The sequence below is a fragment of the Hippoglossus hippoglossus genome, chromosome 17 (genome assembly GCF_009819705.1).
Source record: "Hippoglossus hippoglossus isolate fHipHip1 chromosome 17, fHipHip1.pri, whole genome shotgun sequence".
Taxonomy (NCBI): domain Eukaryota; kingdom Metazoa; phylum Chordata; class Actinopteri; order Pleuronectiformes; family Pleuronectidae; genus Hippoglossus; species Hippoglossus hippoglossus.
This window is the reverse complement of record NC_047167.1, coordinates 3,120,417-3,144,625: the sequence shown is the minus strand read 5'-3', so window position 1 is coordinate 3,144,625 and position 24,209 is coordinate 3,120,417. Positions and strand designations below refer to the sequence as shown.

The following is a 24,209-nucleotide window of genomic DNA, read 5'->3' as shown; positions in this document are numbered from 1 at the left end:
ATTATTATTATTATAATATCACATCTGTTTGAGCTGTAGCATGAAGACAGGTAATTTTGTTTGTTTAGATCGAACTATTGGTGCTTGTGTGTACCTGCATGTGTGGGGGTCCCAGCTCTGGAGCCGGAGGTTGGATGTAAAGCCTTGGTGGGAGGGAGTGTGTGGGCCTACGGGGGTGTGGCAAGCGGGGTGTAAGGGAGGAGGAGGGTGAGGATATAGAGGAGGAAGTTGGGGGGAGGTGTACAAGGTCTCGGACAGGGTCAGACTCTGATGTGGCGCTGCTGCTGCCTTCACCTGGAAGATAACGAGAGACTCACATATTTCACTTATTTCAAAATGAAGGAAGATTAAATTAAATCCACAAACTACATGTGGTACTTACTGCTCTGCGGCGGCTCAGAGGCATGCTGGGAGTCTGACGACGCTCCACCCACATCCTCCTCAGCGTTGGTGGCTTCTGATGGATCTTCCTCCTCTCCCTCATCTTCAGCCCCGCTCCTCTCATTACTTTCATCTCCTCCCCTCATCTCACCATCACCAGCATCATCCTCATCTTCATCATCCTCCTCTTCCTCCTTATACTGAGGCAGCCACAGAATGCTTGGTTATTTACTGACAATGGATATAGGATGAAAACATTTTGGCAAGTAAGAAGGCAGCACCTCATCTCCTTCCTCCTCCTCCTCCTCTTCCTCTTCGTCCTCCTGCTTCTCCTCCCCATCTTTGCTCTCTCGGCTTTCACTGTCTGTGTCGATCACAATGACATCTCGGATTATAGTGGAGCCCTGAGACGACATTTGGTAAGAGGGGACAGACTGGGACACGCCTTCTTCTTCAATGTCCTCCTCATCTTCAGCTAAAATGGGGAAACCCTCTTCTGGAAGCTCCTGCACAACAAATAAACACCCATCATTAGGTTCTTTAGAACACTGTAGCTAGTATTAAAACCCATCATCATTTCAGCCTTTTTCTTTTGGATCCACGCTAGTCAAACTCTACATTAACTATTACATTTCTATTTCAACAGTGCAATGGAAAACAGTATATTTGTTGATCCATTAGTGTCTGACCTGACTGTCATCTGGTGAATCCTGTTGTTCCCCCTCATCCCTCAGTTCTCCTTCCATCTCCTCATCACCTTCCATCTGAAACACAAAACGTTACACAGCTGTAATTCAATATGTAGAAATAAATCAAATTAATGACAAAAACAGTGATGATTGCCAAACAAACTGTTAAAAAAGCCACCACAAGTCCAAACAACTCTCTGTAGACCTCTGTGATAAAAATTGGACTACAAGGGTGGATCATGGGTCAAAGCGAGGGTCTAAAAATATTACTAAAGCTCTGATCTGCGTTCAGTGGAGAACAGTTGTATCAACAATTGCGATATGGACTCTCTGAATTAACTCGCACAAACTGAGTAACTGGGCAAGAACGTCCCTGGAGAACCTGCCTGAGGCACGACCATCACAGTGGAACTCTGTCAGTCAGGCCTGTTGAAGTCATGCCAATCTCCTGTTGTCTATTTATTGTGAATTTATGAACTACTGTATATAAGATTGAGATGAAGGCGCTCAGTTGTATTCAAAGGTGGAGCCAAAGTAATGTGTGAGACATAAATATATGTGAGAAAATATGTATTTTAATAAACTTTCTAATATGAAAATCTGGTAAAAAATAAAATTCCAAGCTTCTGTCTTTCAGCTCCCCCAGAACTGTGCAGCTGACAGGAGAGCTGGCAGACGGGGATAAAGGTCCAAGTGGATTTAAAATATGGACATTTATGCAAAGATTAAGCACAGCTTACATCCATGTTGGTTAGGTGGCCGAGAGCAGCCAATTAGAGCCCTTTTCATTGATTTGCTTACTTTAATTTTTGCAATGTTTTAGTTGTAGTTGCAGGAGAAAATGAACAGGAGAGAAACGATGCATTAGATAACATAACGAGTTGGCAACCTGCAACCTATTCATGCAGCCTTCAATACATTAGGGAATTGAAAGCCATGAATGAAGAAGCCTTTGAGAATGCAATTGGTTGACTTTACCCTCTTTGTATTTGTGTTTACCTCCAGTGCTAATGATGGTTTTAGTCGTAGTTTTTTAGTGGTCGGTGATGTGTGGGAACTCTCCGGTCTGCTCTCCTCTTCTTCCTCCTCCTGCTCCTCCTCCTCCTCCTCTCTGGCTCGCTTTGAACCTGCTTTGGTCACACCAAACACACATACACAGAGGATATCAGTTAGCACAGTGTATTACTGTAGTTGTTATCAAGTCAGCCAGACATCGACTTTGTGATCAGAGCCTTCAACGTTTACTCGAAGCGTACATTCAGTGGGAGGCAGAAAAGCCAGATTTCAAAACTTTGACATTTTGAATGCAGTGACTTTTGGTCTGATGGGTTTGGGACACGGTTCTCCTTACCTGCACCAATCACAGAAGAGGACGTGGATGGTCGCTCTGTGTCCATGCTGGACCCTGCTTCCTGACTGGCTGCCTGCTGCTGGGTGGGCTGAACAAAAGCTGTGGCTTGTAAGCTGGTTGGTTGAGTTATGGAGGTGGGTGCGCTCACCAGACTGGAGGTGGTGGAGTGTACACAGACTCCTGTGCTAATTTGCACTATATAGACAAACAATACAGTCAGTCACATCACACACATAATTTCACAACTGATATTGTTTTCTATCAAGACTGTGTATTTTATCTTGTTCTGTAAAGCACTTTGTAACTATGTTTGAAAAGTGCAGTGCAAGTAAAGTTATACTATATTTAGTCTTTCTCTCACCCTCTTGACTGTCAGTTTGTGTGGTTGGCATGACGGTGGCGGTAGGTGTCGGGATTGGGATAGTTGCCGGGGTAACCATAGGCCGGATACTGGCCCGGGGTGTGGCCTTGCTGCCAGGGGAGGGGCTGGGCTTGTTGCTAGGAGATGGAGTACTTGGGGTTGGGCGGATGTTAGCAGTGGGAGGATCAGACAGACTAGAGCTGATGGAGAAACAGTGAAGTTAATATCACAATTCATTTTTTGTGTTTGTTCAATACATGAATTGGGTTTCTGGCTGGTTACAATCACTGAATAAAATATGAGAAGTGCTATTTAAAGTAACCATGAAAAAGCCTATTTACATCATTCAAAACAGACTGAAGTTTGTGTGTGTGTGTGTGTGTGTGTGTGTGTGTGTGTGTGTGTGTGTGTGTGTGTGTGTGTGTCTCTCCATTAGTTACCCTCCTCTGTCTTGGGCTGGACTCTTCAAAGATATCTGTCTCTGGTCTGTGGATCTCGGCTGATCCACCACCTAAGTACAGATACAAAAAGGTAATGACTGAAAAACACCCACAACACAAATATGACACAGAAGACTAATTCGAATGACTACTCATCAGCACCATGCATTTAAAAAAATTGCATGCGTGAGCCAACTGTGACAATGCAGAGATGTCTACAGGGACAGACCTGTTTGCAGGTTCTTGGCTGTGGTACAATTGATGCCACTCATGTCGAGTTAAAAAATGTGGGCCTGTAACAACACAGTGCAGCAGAAGAAATGACTTTCTGGCACACACTACCCATGCACCGTGATGCATGTACCTTAGAGCCACTCTGGTCATGTGGCTCCTCTCTGGGCTCAGACTGTGACTGTGTCTCCCTCAGTTCTCTCAGCTCTCTGTCCAGGCGAAGAAGTCGACCTTCGTACTGAGACTTGAGGGCGTTTACTCTCCCCTCCAGCTCCTCCTTGTTCTGTTTCAGTTCTTCTGTCTCCTTACTGAGCTGCTCTTTGGCACCTAAAGGTACATGCAGAGGAAACAAATCCAAATCACTCCTAAACCAGTCAAACAGATTAGCTTCTTAGTACTTGTTGTTGTCTGCATGTTTTCAATTCAATGTCAGTGACTGTGCAAGTGCAGGTGAAACTGACTGATGAGCTGGCTGATTTTGGTCTTAGCTCCCATGAAGGCCTTCTTGGTCTTTTCTTCTTTATCAGAAATCTGCTGTCTCAGCTGCTCCTCTTTGTTCTTACAGTCCAAAAGCTGTAGGAAAAAAATATAACATTATCAGTGCTGCTATTAAAGGGCTTTCAAAGTGGTGAATAACATTACTAGGGCTTGATACGGCAAAAATACATGAAAAACTTTATTTATCCAATTTGTTTATTAGTTTGTCATAGGCTATGGATACACAGCCAGCCTTATTGGTCTGTTATCAGACTTAATAACATTGTTTTTGTTCTGTAAACTGGTTTACAAATAATGTATTTTTCCACCACCATCTTAACTTCAATCTGCTTCAAAATACAAACCCACAAATCACTTGGCATTTATCTTAGTTAAAGGTGCAGTATGTAAGATTGAGGTGAAAGGGATCTATTGGAAGAAATTGAATATATAAAATATTCCTAGTGCTGTTTTCATTGGTGTGTTTCATCTAAATGATAAGAATTGGGTTTTTTTTACCCTAGAATGGGCCCTTTATATTTAAAGACTTTATATTTACATCGGGAGAGGGTCCTCTCTACAGAGGCTGACATGTTTTATACAGTAGCCCAAACTGGACAAAGTAAACACCTTTATAGTTTTTATGACAACTGAAGGTTTCCATAGGTTCTCTTCCACGTTTGGAAGGGGAGATGAGGTGAGGGGTATTCAGCTGCAACATGAAACTTCACCACTAGATGTCAGTGAATACTAAATAATACAAATTATATACGCTGAACCTTTAATGTTATTGAGGTCAAATTAAATCTACAATGTCTTTAGCAGATAAGTATGAGTATAAGATAACTTTTAAAGGTACCTCTTGTCTGAGTTTAGCAACCTCCTCTTGTTGAGCCTTGTTGGTGTCACCAGCTGTGTTAGTATCACTGGCCTGGAAACTCTTGGCCTGTGTGGCTTGACTAGCTTCATTGGCCTGGTTAGCTTCATTCAGCTGCTCCTGCAGACGCTTGATGTCTGCTTCACGCTCACCAACAGTCTGGTACAGAGGAATATTAAGGTAGGGCAAACACATTTTGTGAAAGCACAAGGGCAAGGATGGAACAATAAAAAGAGAATGAGGGGAAGGTAGAGGAGTAGGAGGAAATATGGAGAAAATTGATTTAAGAAAAAATAAGGAAGTACAGATTGTATGTATGTATGTATATATATATATATATATAAATAAAGAATTCTATGTGAATAGCAATGTTAAACTATTAACTCACAGCCTTTTCATATATACATTGACATTACTAAAAGCCACATAATTTTTATAAGGCAAAAACTAAATTTGCTCAAGTTCTTATTAACACATGATCATACATCATACCACAGTAGCTGTACATTGCTTATTCTAGCTAAAACAAACAAAGATTTAAGTTTTTCCCAACCTTCTGCAGACTGTCCAGCTGTCCCTGGAGTTCAGTCGCCTGGTTGGAGGGGAGCACAAATTTAGAAACTGTACAAAATAAATATAACATTTTAACAGAAATATTTCAAAAAATTTAAAATATTATGTAGACAATATGGGTCCTTCAGTTTACCACTTTAGATCAACATGAAATGGGATGAAAGGAATAAACCGCAAAAGTAATGAAATTCCATCAGCTTCAGCTTTGCGAGTACTACTACTAGCTACTGAGCTACTTTTTTCCTCTCAAGATCTGAAGAAGCCAAAACAAATAAATCTTACATCCCTGAAAACTTTGCCTCGAATCAAAGTCTTTATTTAAGATGTTAAAAAAAACATATCAAGGTACATCAAAAACATCTTTAGGTATTATTAATTGAGTTTCATCTATAAAATCTAAACAATATTAACAAAACGACCAACAACGGTCTGATTCAAACAACATATTTTTCTCTAGTTGAGTTGCAAATGAAAAAGGGTAAATCTGATTATGATAAACCCAAAACTGTATTCCTATTAAAGGAATAATGCATTCTCTTCATCACGCATAGTTAAAAGCTTATTGACAAAATACATTTTTGGGCTTATTACAGGGAGGGAATGGTTCTCACCTTGCCCTCTGATTGGCTTAGAGTGGTCTTGAGATTGCCGACTTCCTGGTTGTGGCTTTGTTGATTGGTTTGATGAGTCTGTTGCAGCTCTTTCTGACTGGCGAGGCTCTGCTGGAGCGCTTCTTTCCCCTGCTGGAGCTCCTTCTGGAGCAGCTGATTCTGACTCTGACGGGCCTGAGCTTGAGTTTGAGCTGATTTTAACTGGTTTTGTACCTGTGATTTTAAAAGACAGTAAGGCTAGTTATTACTGGGTGTTTTACTTTTGGTGCTGGAGTTACAGGCATTCATGCCAATGAGGATCAACAATAAAAACAATTAAAATGTCAATTATGTATCAAGCAAGACAGTGTGTATAATTATACAAGATGAAATTACAAGATGGCTGTGCTGCTCACCTGCTGGGTGTGGGTCTTGGCTTGTTGAAGTTCTTTCTGACTCTGGGTCAGCTGGTTCTGATTCTGCTGCAGCTGAGACTGGGTCTGCGACAACTGGGACTGCAACTATAAAAGCAAAGAGGAGACAAAAATAATTCAAATGTTTCTAATTTATTAATCTCAGAAAGTGGCTTCACTTGAAATGCTACCTAAATTCGCCATTTGCTCTCAGTCAGTCCCTATTATTCTGTTTTCAATTGAAAGCTTCTCCCCTGGTTTCAACAAAAACTCAACAACGTATCTCATCACAACTTGAAAAAAATCAAATACAGACTAAGTCAGTACTTGTGTGAGTTGGTTCTGGTTCTTTGTAATCTGGTTTTGAACCTCCTGGGACTTTTCCTTGGTCTTCTGGTTTTCCTTTTGCGCCTCCTCCAGCTCTTGCAGGGCCTTGTGGGTCTGGACACAAAATGTTTTTTGGACTTAACCCATACTCTGGTTTAAACTTTAAAGGACTGAAGAAATGTATGTATGTAAGCAGACCACTGAAATTTGTGTTTTTTAATTTACGTCCCAGTCTGCTAGCTGGATAATTTAAAACCTTTTTTATCTGTGTCAGATCATAAGTACAGTATCTATTGTTTTTTTTGGATGACCAATAGTGCTATAAATGCAGGGTGAGTTTTGCTGCTTTGATGTGAATAAATTTGGCAGCCAAAGATATTGTTTCTCTCACGACTGCCAACTTTCATCTTAGATCTGAATTGTAAAATGGCCTTTACTGTATTTTAACTAGGAAAGACAATAAATTACATTATTTGATGGATGTGGTCGCTGCAACTGCAAAACATCAGGGTGCTCTATGATTCTATGTTGGGCTAAAAAAGGTCTATCTTCCTGCTCACCTCTTGCTGTTTCTTCTGCACATCTTCTTTCAGTGTTTTCAGCTCCTCTCTGGCCTTGTTGCGCTCCTCCTGGGCTTTGGCCAGCTCCTGCTGCACCTCCTGACTAGGAGCTGCCTCACTCCCTGCTTTAGATGCTGTTTCCGCAACCAGCTGGAACACAGACATTCACACATAGACGCAAAGATTTTCAGTTTTCTTATTCATGTCCACTCTCATCTGGCTGTTAACTAAAGCCTTGATCCAAACCATATTCCAACCTTGTCATGTTGGACTTTGAGCTCATCATACTGCGTCTTGTAGCGTCGTCCAATCTTCTTCACCTGGGTGATGGTCTTGTTCTTCTCCAGGATCTCAGTTCTTTTTGTTTCCAGGTCTTTCTTCAGAGTTTCTTTCTCTGATATCTGTTGGGCCACAGAGTCTCTGAGGCCTTGCAGCTGAGACTGAGTTGAGTTACTGCTGGCACTGGATCTGAATCCCACATAATACTTTGAGTTAGGTTACATGTTAGGATGCATTTGTAAAGGCTTTGCACATTTCCACATGGTTTCATTTTCCCACAATCCACTTTATCAATGTACTGCTAGAGCTATGCCTACAAATGTTTAAGTTATTGTTACAACCAGATACATTTCACTGTAAGTTATTTAGTTCAAAAGAGGTGAATGGTGATTGATTCCCCTGTATTTTCAAAAGCTTTAGGTTGGATCTAGGCTGATGTGTATGTTTCACCTGGCCAGTTCAGTCTTCAGCTTGGCTGTCTCTTCAGCGAGCTGTGCGATGCGTCTCTGCTGAGCTTCTCTCTCATTGGTCAGTTTTTGTTTCTCCTCAACATCTCCATCTTTCCGTTGGCTGGCCAGCAGCTGCAGAGGGACACACAGTCAAGTGTAAGTAAAAAAGTTTCACATCACACAGAGACAAACACACACACACCACACATTACCTGTGCTTTGGCCTTCCAGTGTTTGAGGTCTTCTTCCAGAAGCCTCCTATCAGCCTGCAGGGAGCCATTTTTTTCTGACAGCAGAGACAGAGAGTTGTGCAGTGGACTGATGTCTGACTGCAGCTTTGTCACCTGACAGACAGAGAAGAGATTATGTGAGGGCAGCTGCAGTCTGACTCACTGGCTGATACAAAACAGCTTTCAGATGCATGGTGTGTAAAACGTTAACTTGGTGAAAACCTTGTTATTACAATGTGCACAAAAAGGATGTTTTAATGAGCAACCAGCTTCTAATTGAGGCATCTTGATTAATGATAGCCGTGTAAACAATGACACGAAAAGCAAGTTTATGGTCACCTGCTGCAGTTTGCAGGACTGTTGTGACTCGGGATCTTGTAGTGAAGATCTAGATATTGTATCTATGGACACTGAATAAAAGACTATGCATTGATCTAAGCTCTTAGTTTGTGATTAAGAAATATAACTATCTATAAAGGTGTGATGCTGTGAAAGTCAACTGAAGTCTGTACCCTGCTGAGCAGCTAACACAAACTCACCAGCCTCTTGTATACATCAGACTGGTGTTTTAAAGTAGTGCAGGTTTTTTATTTTTGCGCGATTTTTTGCACATACATTCAGAGCTAACAATGACAGGCACACAGAACAAACCTGGACATTCAAAAACTTGGATCATACTTTAGCCTGCGCTTGTTGCAGCTCCTGCTGCAGCTTATCTCTGTTCATTTTCAGCATCCTGTTGTTTTCTTGTAGAGCACTGATAGTGCTCATCTTCTTCAGTTGCTCTTCTTGCTGGACCAGAGTCTTAGCTGTAGCCTGAGGACCAGACGCAGACCAATTATAATCAACAATATTCTCTTGGGCCATTTTTTGCACTTTTCAGCCTCACTAGCCTGCTGAAGGCAATTCCCTCCTTCACAGCCTGAAACAGGGACAGTTTCTACAGTCACGCAGTCAATAGTGGAAATATTTACATTAATGCGTAGATTATGACTATAACCTATGTCTTACTTCAGTTGTAAACTTCCGTACACAAGATGAGAAAGTCTCAATTTTAAAGAAGCCCAACAAATTCCAGGTACATCAGGTGTCAGATGCCACATCCTAAATTCACTTTCACACATCCTCCAGTCGTCCATTCCTCCATTTCCTACCTGCATTTTCTGCCTCTCAGCATTCAGGGTGTCCTGTTGCTCCTTAAGTTCTCTGTCTTGGTGTTCCACTCGCTGTTTGTAGCGAAGAGTTTCTCCTTCCGACACCTCACATCGAGCCACAGCTATCTGTTTCTCCTGCCGCACAAACCTATATGACAAGCAGAAGTTTGAACTCAGTCTCACATAAGTCAATGAATGGAAGCTGTAATGATCCCTATGGAGAGTAAGGGTTTACTTATTTTGGCCTTCATTTCTACAAAATTCGATGATGTTTGGGTCAACAACCTCAAGCCCTTTAGCGTTAATGAGAACACAGTCACCGGTGGTGTTGCAGTATCACCTGAGTATTTCTAGAATCTGTTCAGTGGTCTTTCCTTCCTCACTGAATGACAGGTCGAACTGCTGCTGCTGCTGCTGCTGACGACTCTTGGAGGCCATGTCATCCATCTGCTGGTGCAAGAGAGCATTCTGCTTCCCCAGCTCCTCACAGCGCCGACTCTGATTAGACAGGTCATCCTGAAGAAGAGTCAGAGGTTATAATTCGAATTAGATTACAAACACAATCTTCTAAATTATGATTGTTCCTACATTAATCACAATCTGACAAACTTTATGTAGAACTTGAAGTTTTAATTAAAAATTCTAAGTACATACAATTTTATTTACTGGATATGATTGATCAATAGCAGTGTGATTGGACGCAGGGATGCCTGTACATCTTTTTCTCTCTCAACTCTCTTGGGTTCATCAACATACCTTCAGCTGTTTCTCCAGTGTGTTCAATGCAGCAGTTTTCTCCTGCAGGAGGGAGGACGTCTTGTTTATTTGCTCCTCTAACTCCCTCTTCTGTGCCACGTCTTGTTGAATTCTTTTCTTGAGCTCCTGCAGAGCCTCCACATCAGCAGCATGAAGCATCAACTCCCGCTCATACTTGGACTGCGCCTCACTAGCAAGCTTAGTCTGAAAGAAGGACAGAGAACAGCTGAGTGACTGACAGAGTCAAAGACAGTTAGAAGAGATCTGTTATGAAAAAAACTGTGTGTTTGATTTTTTAAATCCCACACAGGTTAACACAGCATGTCAAATATGATGCTCTGTTAAAAACTGAGGACAATACAAATACATAAAATGGGACCTTTAAGCAGAGTAACTGTGTGTGTGTGTGTGTGCCTGCGTGCGTGCATGTGTGTTCATGAACCTGCAGCAGACTGTCTTGTGTGGCCTTCTGCTCCTGTGTAAGAGAAGCAGCTGCTCTCTCCAGCGCGTCCTGCTGTTCCATCTGACTGGTCTTCAGATTGCGCTGCAGCTCACACACCTGGACAAGACAGCAAGGAAAATATGTATAGACACTCTGGCCCCTTACACCAGCTCTAAGTACAGGTGTGATCGGATCGCACCAGACCATATTCGAAGGTGGTCTGGGCCATGTGTCCACATTCTTTTAGCAGTGTGAATGCGTTCTTGGTCACATATGAAGGACAGACTACTCAGCTGATGCCCTCTGACCCGCTACAGTCTCACTATGAACTGAACTCATTTTTTCCTCTTATCTGTGCCCACACGCTGATTTGTTTGTGGCCTTGGACAAAATACCAACACGGACCACGACACCATGACTGATACTTTTCTTAAATTGGTGAAATCTTGCAGTCGCTAGAGAATCATTCAGCACCTCCTGACTCCTCTCTCTCTCATGCCAACACAGGCACAAACAAAAAGTGACATCATACAGATCTGTAAACTCAGACTGGCTCAAAACAACATTGTTTGGTCTTAACTAACACAAATGACATACGTGTTAATTTGCATGAAGAGTGGGGAAGTGAGGCATTTAAATGCCAGGTGTGAACACAAATACTTAGCGCTGGCCTCTTGTGACCGGATCTCTCAGGCCAGATGATAATACCAGGTGTACGGGGCCTAGTCTGTGCTCTACACTGTACTGGCTGAAGGGACAGTGCAGGAATTGCTACTTAGCCGTCTTAGTCAATCAATAGTCATAAAGTTTCTTTAACTAATTCATTATTAGGTGATTTGATAGAAAAGTCCATCAGGCCAATAGTCCCCTGTTTTATTGTGCCTCTGTAGATTATTATAAATCAGTTGATTAGTAGTTAGTAACATGTCAGGAAATATTGATAAATGTGTATCACAATTTCCCAGATCCCATGGTGAAGTCTTTAAATTGGTAGATTGGTCCATCCAACAATCCATAAAGATGTTAAATTAACTAATAATAATATAACAGAAAACTGAACCAGAAAAAGGTTATTATTAAAGATTAATTACCTAAACTTGTATTTACAAAGTTTGTCAATTAAGTTTCTTAATGGATTCATGTACACTAGCATCACTGACAGGCCCCTAAAATGAATTGTTCAACAGTAAACCACCAAAAATCTGAGGTTGGGACATCGGCCATGTAGAGCTTTGTGTCATCACCCTTCTCCCGTCTTGTTTGTTTAAACCATTAAACAGCAATGTCACTGATTTTCAACCCACTTTGTTCTGTTAGAATATCGATAGTATATGAAGATTTTTAACAATGTTTAACTTCCCACCGTGTTGCCTGGACCAAGATATACTCGATCTTTTGTGGCCCGGCTGTTTGCTAAAACTAAAACATTCATGCATTTTTGTGTGCAATCGGATTGGGGAGGGGAGGGCAGCATAGATAGAGACATTTTATTAGAATAGTCTTTATCTAAACATATTAGAATATTGATTATAGCGGCTTTCGGTTAATCTTGATTACAATTTATGCGTACCTCTGCAGACAACATTTTTATGCGAAATGAAAATCTAGGTGTGGTATTTCTGTGAGGCAGGGGTAGTTATTCAACACAAAGTTTCAAAGTCCAAATGAACATTTGTAAAAGAAACATAAAATACAGTCTAAATTCACAAAGATTCATAGGTACATTTGTGTGTGTGAACAGGCTTACTTGTTTCTCCACCGTGTCCACAGCTTTCCTCCCCTCATCCTGCTCCCGCTGCTTCATCTTCTCCACCTCTACAATCCTCTTCTCCAGCTGCTTCTGCACCTCCTCCGACTCCTTCAGTCGGATCTCCAGGGGGGAGCGGGACTGAAGAGGTGACAAAAATCAGTTTACACAGGGTATCTGCACATCATTTTGAAATTGAATGCTCTTCAAAGTTCTTTTTAAAAGATAAACTAAAACAATATAACACTCAGAACAGACAAATCAATTTCAAGAGCTGGACAATTTGTTTTGAATCATTCACAATATTTATTTGGATATTTTTTCCTGTATTGGCGGAAAAATAACAGGTAAAACGGAGCAGAATATAATAATTAAAATGTTGTTCTGGTAACTGCATGGTGCTAACTGCTGTCAGCTGCAGTATAAATGACTTGGTTGAATATGTCACAATTACTTCGCTGAGAAACCCCCCGTTTGAATAGTGGAATATTAAAATCAAATAAAAGCAATTTTTGAGAATGATAGGAGTCTATAAGTGGCAGTTCCTACCTCCTTTTCTTTCTTCAGACTGTCTTCCAGAGTCAGTACCACGGCTCTGTACTGATCCACAGTAGCATTGGCATTCTTCAGCTGCTCTGCCAGTTCACTGTTCTGTTCCTCAGCAGTACGGAGAAGACCTCTCACCTCTGCAATCTCCTGTTCTGATTGGCTGGGAGGCTGCTGGGAGGCTGCTGGCGCTTGAGGGCGTACTAGGAGTTAAAAGCGAGAAAATTTGTAAAGGCTTTTAATACTTACAGATATAGTACTGGTCTTACTGTTGAACATCTTTTAAAGCTTGTTCTTGTGAGACTTGTTTAATATTTGTGCCCATCAGTATTATTGGAGCCATTTTGCACTTTAATTGGATATTGATTTAATGGATTTTCTGTTATTTAAAAATAAAAAATAAAAGTTTGATTCAACTATTTACAAATATAATTTAGAATAGTAATTAATAGTTATGTCCCTCCCTGCTGCCCTTTTGTTAAGTATTGTGGGCACAGTAAGGCAGGAAATGAAGTGTGTATGAGTGACGGTGGTTGGATATGATGAGACGGGGGACGGTATAATCTTTTGACTGACAGATCCCTTTGGTGTTTTACTTTATTAAGTTTGGCTGATCTTCAATGTTTGTGTGCACAAAGGAATAAATATATTGTGATGCAACATAACTGAGATCAGACCGATTGTGTTTTAACAAAGTGATGAGTCAGAAATCACAGCTCATCCCCATCAAAGGACCGCGGCTAAAGTTTAAGAACTTTAAAGGTTAAGAAAGAGAATATTGACTGTTAACATTTTGTTGAGCCGCTGTTCACCTCTCAGTTGAGCTCTGACGGGTGCAGCTCTGGTAGCTGGGGTGGTGGTGTTGCTGGAGCTGGTAACAGCCTCAGAGGATGAAGCAGAAGCCAGCTGTGTTTTCAGTGTTGCCACCTGCTGTTCAGAGCTGCGCAACAACTCCCTGGTTCTCTGCTGCAGGATGTTCTGGGTCTCAAGCTGCTTCTTGGCTTCTAACAGCTGAGCCTGCAGGAGGCAGAGGTGACAGAGGAATAAGGGTTATGACAAGACAGACTGCAAGCCAAACAACACTTATTTGGCTGTATATATAAATACTCAAGCAGTAATCATATTTACTCTACATACATCCATAGTTCGTCCGAGGGAATGTCTTTGTGCAACTTCCTGGTCCATCCTGCTCTTCATGGAAGCTAGCTCTGCCTCCAGATGCTCGATCTTGTTGTTCAGTCGCTGGCGGGTCTCTGTCTCCGCTCGCTCCATTGTCAACTGGACAAATGTGAAGGCAGGCAAATGTGAGGAATCATGAGAAGAGATGAATTAAATGCTCATCTGGTGTGGTAACCTCTAACAGTAAAGAACTGAGCCACTGTCTGAGCTGTATCAATGTGGATACAATGACCCTACACCTTTGAACGTCGTAGATTTTAGTCATTGTTACATATGAGAGTATCTGCAATATATATAGTTGATGATAAATAGAAAAATCATGAAACTTTCTGCTAGTGAAAATATAATTGATAATTACTGTAATGCTTATGAATTTGAGCAGGACTCTGGCTTACTATGATTTTGCCTCATAATAACAATAATGAAAACTTTATTTGTAAGGCACTTTTCAATAACAAAGTGCTTTACAACAAACAATATGAAACTCAAACTATCAGTATAAAAACTATAATAATAAAGATAAAGATACTAAAAAGATTCTGCAAATATAATCTCTTCTGGTAGATTGTTCCAAAGTATAGAGGCCCTCACGGCAAAGGCTCTGTCTCCTTTGGTTTTCAGCCTAGACTTCGGAATGGTTAGCAACGCCTTAACAGAGGATCTCAGACTGCATCCTTGTTCGTAGGAAGATCAAATATAATATATTATATTATTTTTGATGTAATTAAAATAATTTTAAAATCAATCCTAAAATAAACAGGAAGCCAGTGCAAGGATGCTGAAACTGGGGTGATATGGTTACATTTTTGGGACTGTGTTAGAGGCCGAGCATCATTCTTGGCTAACTGTAAACATAATAGAAAATATTTCTCTTATTTCATGAAATGAGGCTAAAAAGTGAGATTTGTTCAACTGAGAGTAAAAACATGGTCAGTATGGGCTGATCCCAATTTACCCCTCCCCCTTTGTTTTAGGCATGGCCCTGAAGGGGTATTGTTGTCCCATTTCTCTTTGTGATGTAGGGGTAGTGGCCATCTAGCCTTTTAAACACCCATTCAACAGTAGTGTATTCAGGACCACGATAAAATTTTGGTCGATAGTTGTTATTATAATAATGTTAGTTGATATTGTTTGTCACTGTAATAACGTTGGTTGTCTGCTGATGACAATTTGTGTCGATAAACTCCTAGTGGAGGATTTTCTAACCCTACCCCTTATGACTCTGTTTGGAAGGGACACCACCCAGAGAGGGGCACTTTCATATCTAGTGGTAGGGCTAAGGGAGAGTAACTGGAACAGGTCCTATGAGTGTATATGTACCTGTATTGTCTTGAGGTTGGTGAGAAGTAGGTTCTGGTTACGTTGCTCAGCCAGTATGGCTTCCTTCTCTCGAGTCAGTCGACTCTCTGCCTGTCTTAACATGTCTCTCTCTTTGGTCACGTTCACTACACGCACCTACAAAAACAGAGAAGGTTATGAATTGATAGGAAAAAACTGACTGCTTGTTCACAGGGAAAGGAGCACTTAAGTTTGGGCAGCAGGTTTTCAGAAATATGTATATGCCAAACAAATTTCCATATGCTGTCGATTACATACTAAAGTATAATAGACTTTACATTCGGGGAAAAACTGCTAAAGTCAAGTTCACATTACACAACTTGCAAAACTATATATACAAGTTCTGTCTCATCTTGAATTACTGTAAAAGGTAATTATCATACACGGATATATGATTGCACACTGATAGCAATATTCATCTGATTTCACCTCTATTGAATCCAGCAGACTCAATATATTTTAGTTGTGTCCTGAAATCTTTCGCTTTGTTCTTCCCATTACATAAATTCCTCACCTCTTCCAGTGACAGTTTTTCATTAGCCTGCCGCAGGTCCTGGGTCATTGTGTGGATGATGTGCTCGTGTCGTTGGGCCGTAGCAGACATTTTTTGGTTCCTGTCCTGAAGGGCAGAGATCTCTCTGCGGTAGGCTGATACAGTCTCCTGGAGAATCTCATACCTGACAACAAGGACACATAAAATAAGCACACATAGTAAAAAAGTATGTCATGAGGGAAATACAGCAGCAGTAGCTGATAGTTAGCATGAGAAAGCATTCCTGAACAAAAAGAAAACTAGGCAGAATCAAACGCATGAGGATATGCCACAGTATCACAACATTCATTTAACACACCTCTTGTTGCTGAACTCCAGTTGAGAAGTCAGCTTGGCGTGACTGGAGCTGAGTTCTGTTATCTGGCTCTGCAGTCTGTCGTTTGTTTCATTCAGCATCCTGTCGTTCTCTGCCTTCTCTTTTTTATACAGACTGAAGGCATCGTTGAGCTGGAAGTGTGTAAATAAACACTCAATCACAACATTTTTTGTTTACTTTAAAATACTTTCCCTCCTTTTCATAGCAAATATGAAGGGATATGCAGCTTGGAGTCAGTGTGTGTATGAATGTACCTGTTTTAAAGCAGCTTTAGCCTGAGTACTCTGTGCTGCCTCGACGGCAGCAGCTCGTTGTGGAGTAGAGCGAGTTCCTGGGGCTGAAGGACGAACATGTGCAGGCTGGGATGAGGACTCTAGACCTGTAGACACACATTGAAATGTTGTCTTATTCTGCAAAGAACTTTAGCCAACTGTTCACCAAAGTTCATGATAGAGGCTCCTGTATGTGAGTATTTTTTTGTTACCTTGAGGAGGCAGGCTGAAGCCAGTGCTGTGAGTCAACAGGGCCTTGTACATGTCTCTCTGTCTGGCGTTGGAGTCAGCCAGCTGTTTCTGCTGGTTCCTCTGCTCTCTCAGATGCTCCACCTCCTTCTGGAGTTTATCCACACTGGCCTCCAATTCAGACACACTGTGGGGAACCATAGAGACAAAGCTTATGTCTTAATTACATTTCATACAACTTCAGTGCTCATCAGTGTTCCACTTCACCGGAACTACAGCAGGAACTAGACAATGACTAATGTTGCAAAGAATGGTGTCATGGTATCTTATACCATGATCTATATATTCATATTCATGATCTATTATACAAATGAAATGGTGTAGGTGTTTGTGAACATTTGAATGATGATACTCTTACTCTTCGTGATGATGAAGAGTATGAAGATATTAAAATTGATTAATAACTTAATATATGTATCAGTTTGATTGCATAAGATTATTATGCAACACAGTGTTTAACTTCATTTTTGCAGAAGAAGCGACGCAATGCCCCATAAATATGAATTTAGCAGGTTTTTATGGAGATGAGGACGAAAGGGCGTCAATTTCATGGTTATTTAACACATTTGGTAAATGCATTATTAAATTGAATTATTGTTGTCTATTAAAGCCTTTTTTATTTAAAAAAATGAATATACTATGCATTTAGTTAAAAGGGTGTGTGTTTCGATTTTCTAGGACAGCCGGGCCTTCATCATTTGTGTGTACGCATAGTCTGAGGAAGTTCTAAATTTGTTCGCAGAGTACGTAAAAATGTAGGTAAGAACATGTTGATGAATTCCAGATTCGTGCGTCAAACACTCCTAAGCACTGTTTAAGCAAAGATGTATGCATACGCACTGTTTGTGAGTGAGGCCTAATAGTCCCTAAATCTAATGCTAGCAATGGTATTAACAGTTATAACAGCAATATTAGTAGAAGAAATTAGAACTTTCATCATAACAGAGCTCAAAAGCAGAAAACCAGCACAGTTCTGTATAGGTAAGACTGGCTGAACTTACCGTGCTGAAGTCACACGGCTCTGCTCTCTGTCCTTCTCCTGCTCCAGCTCCCTCAGCCTTCCCAGAAGGCTCTGGTTCTGCTTTTGCAGCTCTTCAACACTGCGGAAAGACAACTGGCGTGGGTTGTTGACTTCAGAGGTGCTAGAAATGTCGGCGGAGCTGCTGTCAGTCTTGATCACCCGATTACCTCTGGCTTCCTCAAGCTCGGCCAGAAGAACACACACCTTGTACAGAGATAGATAAATGAATGAATGAATGAATGAAAGCATTTGCACCAGTCAATAGGGATCTACTTTTATTCTATTTTTTACCATCATATCTTATCAACCCCTTTTCACATAATGTTAAGAACAGATCAGATGGAGATGATTAATTGCAGCACAGACCTCCAGGTTGTATGTAAAGTATCGATGTACTGGTGTTTACCTGTGTAGATGTATCATCTAACTGTCTCTCTACCCTCAGTTTTTCTCTCTCCAATGCCTCACAGCGTTGCTTGGTCTCTTCTTTCTCTTTTTGCAAACCGTGGATTTCCTGATTAAAAATGGTACACAACATACAAGTGTTACATAACAGAACAAGTTAAGGTGAATACATGTATTGCATAAAAGTCCAAAATAAATTCATAGTAGAGACACAAACAGAGAAACGTATATTATCACACACCATTCGAGCCTGTTCCAGTTTGTTGCACAGGGAAGCCATGGACCTTTGCATGCTCTCATACTCCTGTCTCTGACGTTTCAGGACGGGCGCTTTGGACTCGACTTCCTGGACGATCTCATCCAGCACTCGGCTCACTCTGTTGGTCTCCTGTTTCTCAAGCTGAAGATGCGTCTGACACTCTGCATAGGCATTATACAGCTAAACACAAAAACAGAGGATGAAGGGTTAACACTCTCTGTTACTAAAGACTACAGTTACTTTAGCTGATCATGAAGGACGTGTGCAGGTTGTCAAACAACATATTTTACACTTTAAAACCTGTTCCCCTAAACTTCAAATCTATGATGTTCAATGTGTCTTGTGGAGTTTTGTTGTAAAAAAACTAAAACATTATTTTCTGTTACTTACCAAAACACATAGTATATCCTTGAGCGCTAACATGTGTGTTAAATAAATTGAGCTTTGTAAATGTTTACACATTGTAGGTTATTCTACTAGCATATCATTTTAATCTATCTTTATTTTCTGATCTGTTTTCCTTTCCAGACCGGAATTTTGGTATTTCTAGTTTTATTCATATTCGCACATAACCTCTGCTTTAGTATTATATATTTTGGGCTTTGTGAGGCACTCATTGAAAAATCTACTAGAGATTAAATAGTACTCTCCACAGTTTACTGTTAAAGCTGAACAATACGTCAATAATATAGTTTGACTTTTAGTGATACAGTAAATTGTGTCATTGTTAAATTACTATTATTTATTGCAAATTAACCGTTGCTTAATAAGGGAGATTGTTTCCTGTGTATTGTATAACAGTAAAATATGGTTCCCTGCACTGAACACATACTGTACTTTTTATCGTAATCTTGACAATATTCATATTAACATTGTGAACTTAATAGCAACCATATCAGTGATGTAAAACATCCAAATCTACTCACGTCAAAGAACTTCATGCCAGGCTTTACAATCGCAGCAATGGCAGCTGCTGAAGGACACATGTGGTCCAGCTGCTCCTCAGTCAGAGAAGGCACACCTGGAGCCCAACACACATATACTTAAACAGAGGTGGTAGGGACAAACAACAAACAGTCACCTCCGCACAGCAGAGAGCCTCAATACAACTAATATCTACAGCAGCAAGAAAAGGTAAATATACCTTTGGAATTATCTGCATGTGTGTAAATGAAACCTAAAATATAGTAAAACATAATATATTTTAATGAATAACACACAAATCATCATATTGCTCTTGTTTCTATTAAATCCTTTATTCAAAGCTTCAGTTTAGGTTGTAAGAGAAGGAGCATGTGTGCATGCGTGTGTGAGAGAGAGAAAGAGAGTGAGAGAGCTCTTACAGCAGTGTTTACCAGAAGCCTTCATTGTGACATTTTCCAGCTCTTTCTCCATTTTCTTGATTTTTTCCTTCAACTCTGCCTCAAGCCGCGTCTTCAGTTCTGCTCCCTCAGACACCTTCTTCTCCAGAGTCTTATTGGCTGCAAAGACAACATACCCAGGAAAAAATGGGAGCAATCACGCCATGATATTAAATAGACATGCACATATTTAACATGTTTGTAAGACAAAAACCAAGAGTCTTACCCTCCCCGGTGTCTTTAACAACTTTGCTGAGCTCTTCCACAGCTCTGCAAAGTTCTTGGTTTTTTGTCTCCATATCTGTTGCTGCCCCCTATAGGGAGAACCACAAGAGTCACATGACAATACACTGGAAAGATTCTGCCTCATACTAAAATGTCCTGTTTTTTTAACAAAATATATTTAATTATTGAACACTGCAGTGACTCCCACCTTGTACAGTGAAGACAACTTGATATGAGCATTAAGCTCATTGCGGTATTTCTCCTCCATGGCACTCCGCTCATCTTTAGCCTGAAGAGACACAAAGACCATATTCCCAACAAACATGAAATAACATGAACTTCCTAGTTGGAGAAAACAATGCTACATTTACTTTACCTGTTTGAGTTTGTTGTTGAGGTCATCAGCTCTTTTACTTTGGCTTTCACTGGTTTGCTTCAAAGAAATGAGCTGACTTTCCAGTGTGGTCACCTGTTAAAGAGAAATGCTATTGGATAAGATATCATGTCTGTTTTGTTTTTTATTTGAGTGAAAGTTTTAATGCTTCCTAAAAATAGTATTGAAACGTGTTCAGTTTATTTTCAAAACAGAAACCACAGAAGCAGATTTGACTAAATACATGATTCTGTGCTGAATATTCTGTGTATGTCGTGGTTACTTTTTGTAAGTGGTTCACTTTGGCCTGCATGATGTGTTAAATGTGGAAATTTGTTTTTTAACTACATGCAAAAAAAATCTAATTAGTCTATAGTCTATACAGACTGCCGTGACTCAAGATGGTGAGCCAACACCTGCTATCTCATTGTGAATACACTCATCAGTATCCAGCCCTAATTTTAAATATATAAAAGGATGACAAATGTTTTGGCAAATATCTTTTTACAGAAATCAAAAACTGAAATTTCTCATTGAAGAATTTAGATCATCTGCTTTGGTACATCCCATTTGCTTTACTTATCCTTGAGATGTGAGAATAACTTTCTAAAGTGACTATTAATCCATCACGTCACGTTGTAATCTAAAATGTTAAGCCACTGAAGGTTCTATAGAGCTACGTGCGGATATATGGAAGGTTAATGGTAAATCTGTATTTACATTGCTTAGAAGAACTGCTTTTCTAGTCTTGATGACTACTCAAAGCACCCAAGTGTGGAATGGCAGGTGAATGGGGGGTCGAACAGCCGAGTGGACAACCCACTCTACCTCCTAACGCAGTAGCAGTATATGCAGGTCAGTAGGGTCAGTAGGATCAGAGGTAAGTGAGAGCTGCAGCTGCTCAGTTTGTGAATTTTCACTCTGGATGTGTGTTGTTATTGTGCGTTACCTGCTCCTTGGTGTTCTTCAGACTACTCTGAAGCTCCAGTATCTCTTTGCCTTTGTCTCTGTTGGTGTTGAGCAGTTCATCGGTCTTGTTCTTCAGCTCTGCGGTTGACCACTCAATTTTCTTCTCCAGTAATTCTTTCTCCTGCTCCATACGCTTCTCCCGGTGCTGCAACACACAACATTGGTTAGCCTTTTTTACAATCTAAGATTTTATGCAGGGATCATTGGAGAAAAATGCATGTTAAGCTGAGTCCCATGTGAACTTGAATACAGAACTGTGGTGGTTTCAGTGATATCCTTTATGTACCTGTAGCGACGTCTCAGATGATTGTATTTCATCCAGTTTCAACTGCAGCTCCATCTTCACTTTGTTTGTCTCAGTCAGCTTCTCGTTTAGACGATTCACATCCTCTGCAAAAACACACACATGCCCACACACACACAGTTCACAAAAAGTAACTAAAATGCCTAAAGAGAAAAACAGGTGTTTTTATGTAAATATGAAATGCAGATTTAACATTAAATGTTTCCAGATTTGTGACTGGTCCTTTTCTGAGTGTCTGAGTGTGAGGGGGTCCAGATATCTTACGTGTAAGGTTCTCCACCTCATGTGTTCTCTTCTCCAGCAACCTCGCCAGCTCCCTCTTCTCTGCCTCAATCTCATACTTGGTCTTTGTCTGCTGTAGCCACACACACACACAAACACATTTTGCCCATCAATCTACTATCAATGACAAAGTAAAAAGATTTTTGAAAGTTTTCTAACTGAAATCTCTCATTTTCCAAAGTGTTAAGACCCATTACTGTCATTTACTCTCTCACTATAAAAACAAGTTAACAGAAATTGTGGGAAAGGTCTTAATTTTGGCACTTTTCCTGTATCATACAACACTACATTTCAGAACAGCTATGAACAGGTCTTTTTTTGTGAAATAAAAGTGAATAATATTGACATTTGCTCATCACTTCCGCTTTAAACAGACAAGAATGGCACAAAACAGGTTATTTGAGATTACAAAATGAAATGCCACTAATCCAAACCATTCACTGAAATCATTTAATGACCTTTCTTCACTCACAATTCTGTTTCAAACTTTTTTTTGCATTTTACTGTGTTATTAATTTCAAAATTGAATACAATTAAATGTGTAAATAAATTTCTTAAGTTATTTTCGAGACAATAAAAGCACCATCACAACCAAACAATACAGGAATACATTTTGGGTCCTTTCTACAGAGGCCACCAAAGTATCCTAGATCAGACAAACTACCTTTTGAGTGTTTATGACAACTGATGGCTGCCATGAGATTGTCCTTCATGCTTGGAAGGGGAGGGTGAGGGGTTTTCAGCTACAACCGTATCCATCCTCAGGATGTAAGAATTATATTGATATATTTGTATCTTTTTGAATTTTCTAAATATGTTTGTAGTTAGATTTGTTAGTATTTAGTCTTGTCTTTATGCTACTGGATTAACTGCCTGTTCACTTTTGATTGCTCTCCTGCTCTCCTTGAATTGCCCCCCGGGTGAACAATAAAGTTTTGAATTGAAGTGAACTGAATACAACAGAACAGCACTGACACTTTCTGGTGAGGTGTTGGCGTATGTTTACCTGCTGTGGTGTTTTATCTTGAAAGGTATCTCCCTCTATTCCTTTCAGAGTACTCAGCTCTTCATCTGTACAGGAGAAGCATTGAGACAGTCAGACACAGAAGAGAAAAGGAGAGTACACAAGTCTAAGTTTGTTAAACTTTATGGTTAGAGATTTAATGAGCTTTAAAAACAAAAAGATAACATTGCTCTCACTGAAAGTCTCAGATTGGGTTTGACAATAAATGGCACCGACATTCACTCTTTTCATCAAAATTGGAAAAAAGATTTAAGGTTTGTATATGTGTGTGATAACTCACTGAGTTTCTTATTTTCCTCCTTCAGGGTCTGCAAGTCTCTGGTGGCTGACAGGATCTGTTCCTGGCTCTCTGACAGTCTCTTCTCGATGTCAAAGTACTGCTGCTCTGTAGGTGTGGAGGACATTAAACAGGAACACATGAGTACGCAGGACAGCAATTAAGCCTAACACTGTTACTAAATACTGTCCATTGAAAGACCACTATTTGCAAACAGCTGCAGAATTAAGTGATGCAGGCGGCTGTGGAGGTACAGTGGGTCGTCCACTAACCAAGGGGGCGGCAGTTTAATACCAGTCTCCCCGATTCCATGTGTCCTTGGGCAAGACACTGAACCCCAAATTGTCCCTGACGGCTGTGCTGGCAGTGTATGAGTAATGTGTGTGCTGCACACACACACACACACACACACACACACTATATGAATGAGTGAAAGGGAGAATGGCAAAACTGTACTGCAGAGAGATTTGGGCGGTCATCAAGACTAGAAAAGAATGAGTTTTCTCAGTTTTGCAAACTGGCACTGTAGTGTGCAGATGAGCCTGCACACTTTTATTTCATATATGTCACTGATAAGCATTTACTACACATTCAGATCTCATCTACAGGCAGCTGCATGTTTTGAATGGTTAGTAATGTTTCTCCTCAGCCAAACAAGGGGACAGCTCCCAGTGGAAGTGTGCTGTGATATATAACGTAGCATGGATTAAACTGACCACATGTTTCATTCAGAACTCGTAACTGTGAACATACGAGAGCTGCTGTATTGAGGAACCGTTCAACCAGACTTTATTGTTAGCAGCTATAAAAACACCAACACAGAAGTCAGTAGATTTTGGAATAAAAGGTACAATTCAAAAGAAAAGTCGTCATAACTCTCTTTCACCAGTTAGCACAACATCATGGCTAAAGTTAGCCGCCTAATATTA

At 40.4% G+C, this 24,209-nt stretch overlaps 1 protein-coding gene across 2 annotated transcripts in view; it reads right to left on the bottom strand.

The window, feature by feature from the left end:
• Positions 1-24,209, bottom strand: part of LOC117777905 (nucleoprotein TPR-like) — a 30,065-nt gene that overhangs the window by 5,458 nt on the left and 398 nt on the right. The window contains exons 2-47 of one of the 2 annotated variants that reach the window (XM_034613000.1): positions 23,284-23,388; positions 22,986-23,050; positions 21,962-22,052; positions 21,680-21,783; positions 21,374-21,538; positions 20,428-20,520; positions 20,260-20,340; positions 20,053-20,140; positions 19,809-19,946; positions 19,392-19,486; positions 18,448-18,645; positions 18,208-18,315; positions 17,782-18,005; positions 16,744-16,907; positions 16,514-16,638; positions 16,242-16,390; positions 15,905-16,067; positions 15,373-15,507; positions 14,011-14,151; positions 13,686-13,890; positions 12,877-13,076; positions 12,328-12,468; positions 10,581-10,697; positions 10,139-10,342; positions 9,723-9,898; positions 9,383-9,530; positions 8,907-9,044; positions 8,211-8,342; positions 8,000-8,130; positions 7,528-7,738; positions 7,271-7,420; positions 6,711-6,824; positions 6,387-6,491; positions 5,992-6,204; positions 5,361-5,399; positions 4,790-4,966; positions 3,915-4,026; positions 3,587-3,780; positions 3,223-3,293; positions 2,783-2,982; positions 2,422-2,616; positions 2,070-2,200; positions 1,071-1,145; positions 663-887; positions 383-581; positions 95-294 (exon numbers count right to left, since the gene is read on the bottom strand). In XM_034613000.1, coding sequence (XP_034468891.1) covers positions 95-294; positions 383-581; positions 663-887; positions 1,071-1,145; positions 2,070-2,200; positions 2,422-2,616; positions 2,783-2,982; positions 3,223-3,293; positions 3,587-3,780; positions 3,915-4,026; positions 4,790-4,966; positions 5,361-5,399; positions 5,992-6,204; positions 6,387-6,491; positions 6,711-6,824; positions 7,271-7,420; positions 7,528-7,738; positions 8,000-8,130; positions 8,211-8,342; positions 8,907-9,044; positions 9,383-9,530; positions 9,723-9,898; positions 10,139-10,342; positions 10,581-10,697; positions 12,328-12,468; positions 12,877-13,076; positions 13,686-13,890; positions 14,011-14,151; positions 15,373-15,507; positions 15,905-16,067; positions 16,242-16,390; positions 16,514-16,638; positions 16,744-16,907; positions 17,782-18,005; positions 18,208-18,315; positions 18,448-18,645; positions 19,392-19,486; positions 19,809-19,946; positions 20,053-20,140; positions 20,260-20,340; positions 20,428-20,520; positions 21,374-21,538; positions 21,680-21,783; positions 21,962-22,052; positions 22,986-23,050; positions 23,284-23,388 — 6,635 coding nt within the window. The remainder of the gene's footprint in view (positions 1-94; positions 295-382; positions 582-662; positions 888-1,070; positions 1,146-2,069; positions 2,201-2,421; positions 2,617-2,782; positions 2,983-3,222; positions 3,294-3,586; positions 3,781-3,914; positions 4,027-4,789; positions 4,967-5,360; positions 5,400-5,991; positions 6,205-6,386; positions 6,492-6,710; positions 6,825-7,270; positions 7,421-7,527; positions 7,739-7,999; positions 8,131-8,210; positions 8,343-8,906; positions 9,045-9,382; positions 9,531-9,722; positions 9,899-10,138; positions 10,343-10,580; positions 10,698-12,327; positions 12,469-12,876; positions 13,077-13,685; positions 13,891-14,010; positions 14,152-15,372; positions 15,508-15,904; positions 16,068-16,241; positions 16,391-16,513; positions 16,639-16,743; positions 16,908-17,781; positions 18,006-18,207; positions 18,316-18,447; positions 18,646-19,391; positions 19,487-19,808; positions 19,947-20,052; positions 20,141-20,259; positions 20,341-20,427; positions 20,521-21,373; positions 21,539-21,679; positions 21,784-21,961; positions 22,053-22,985; positions 23,051-23,283; positions 23,389-24,209) is intronic. The other variant, XM_034613001.1, reaches the window with a different exon arrangement.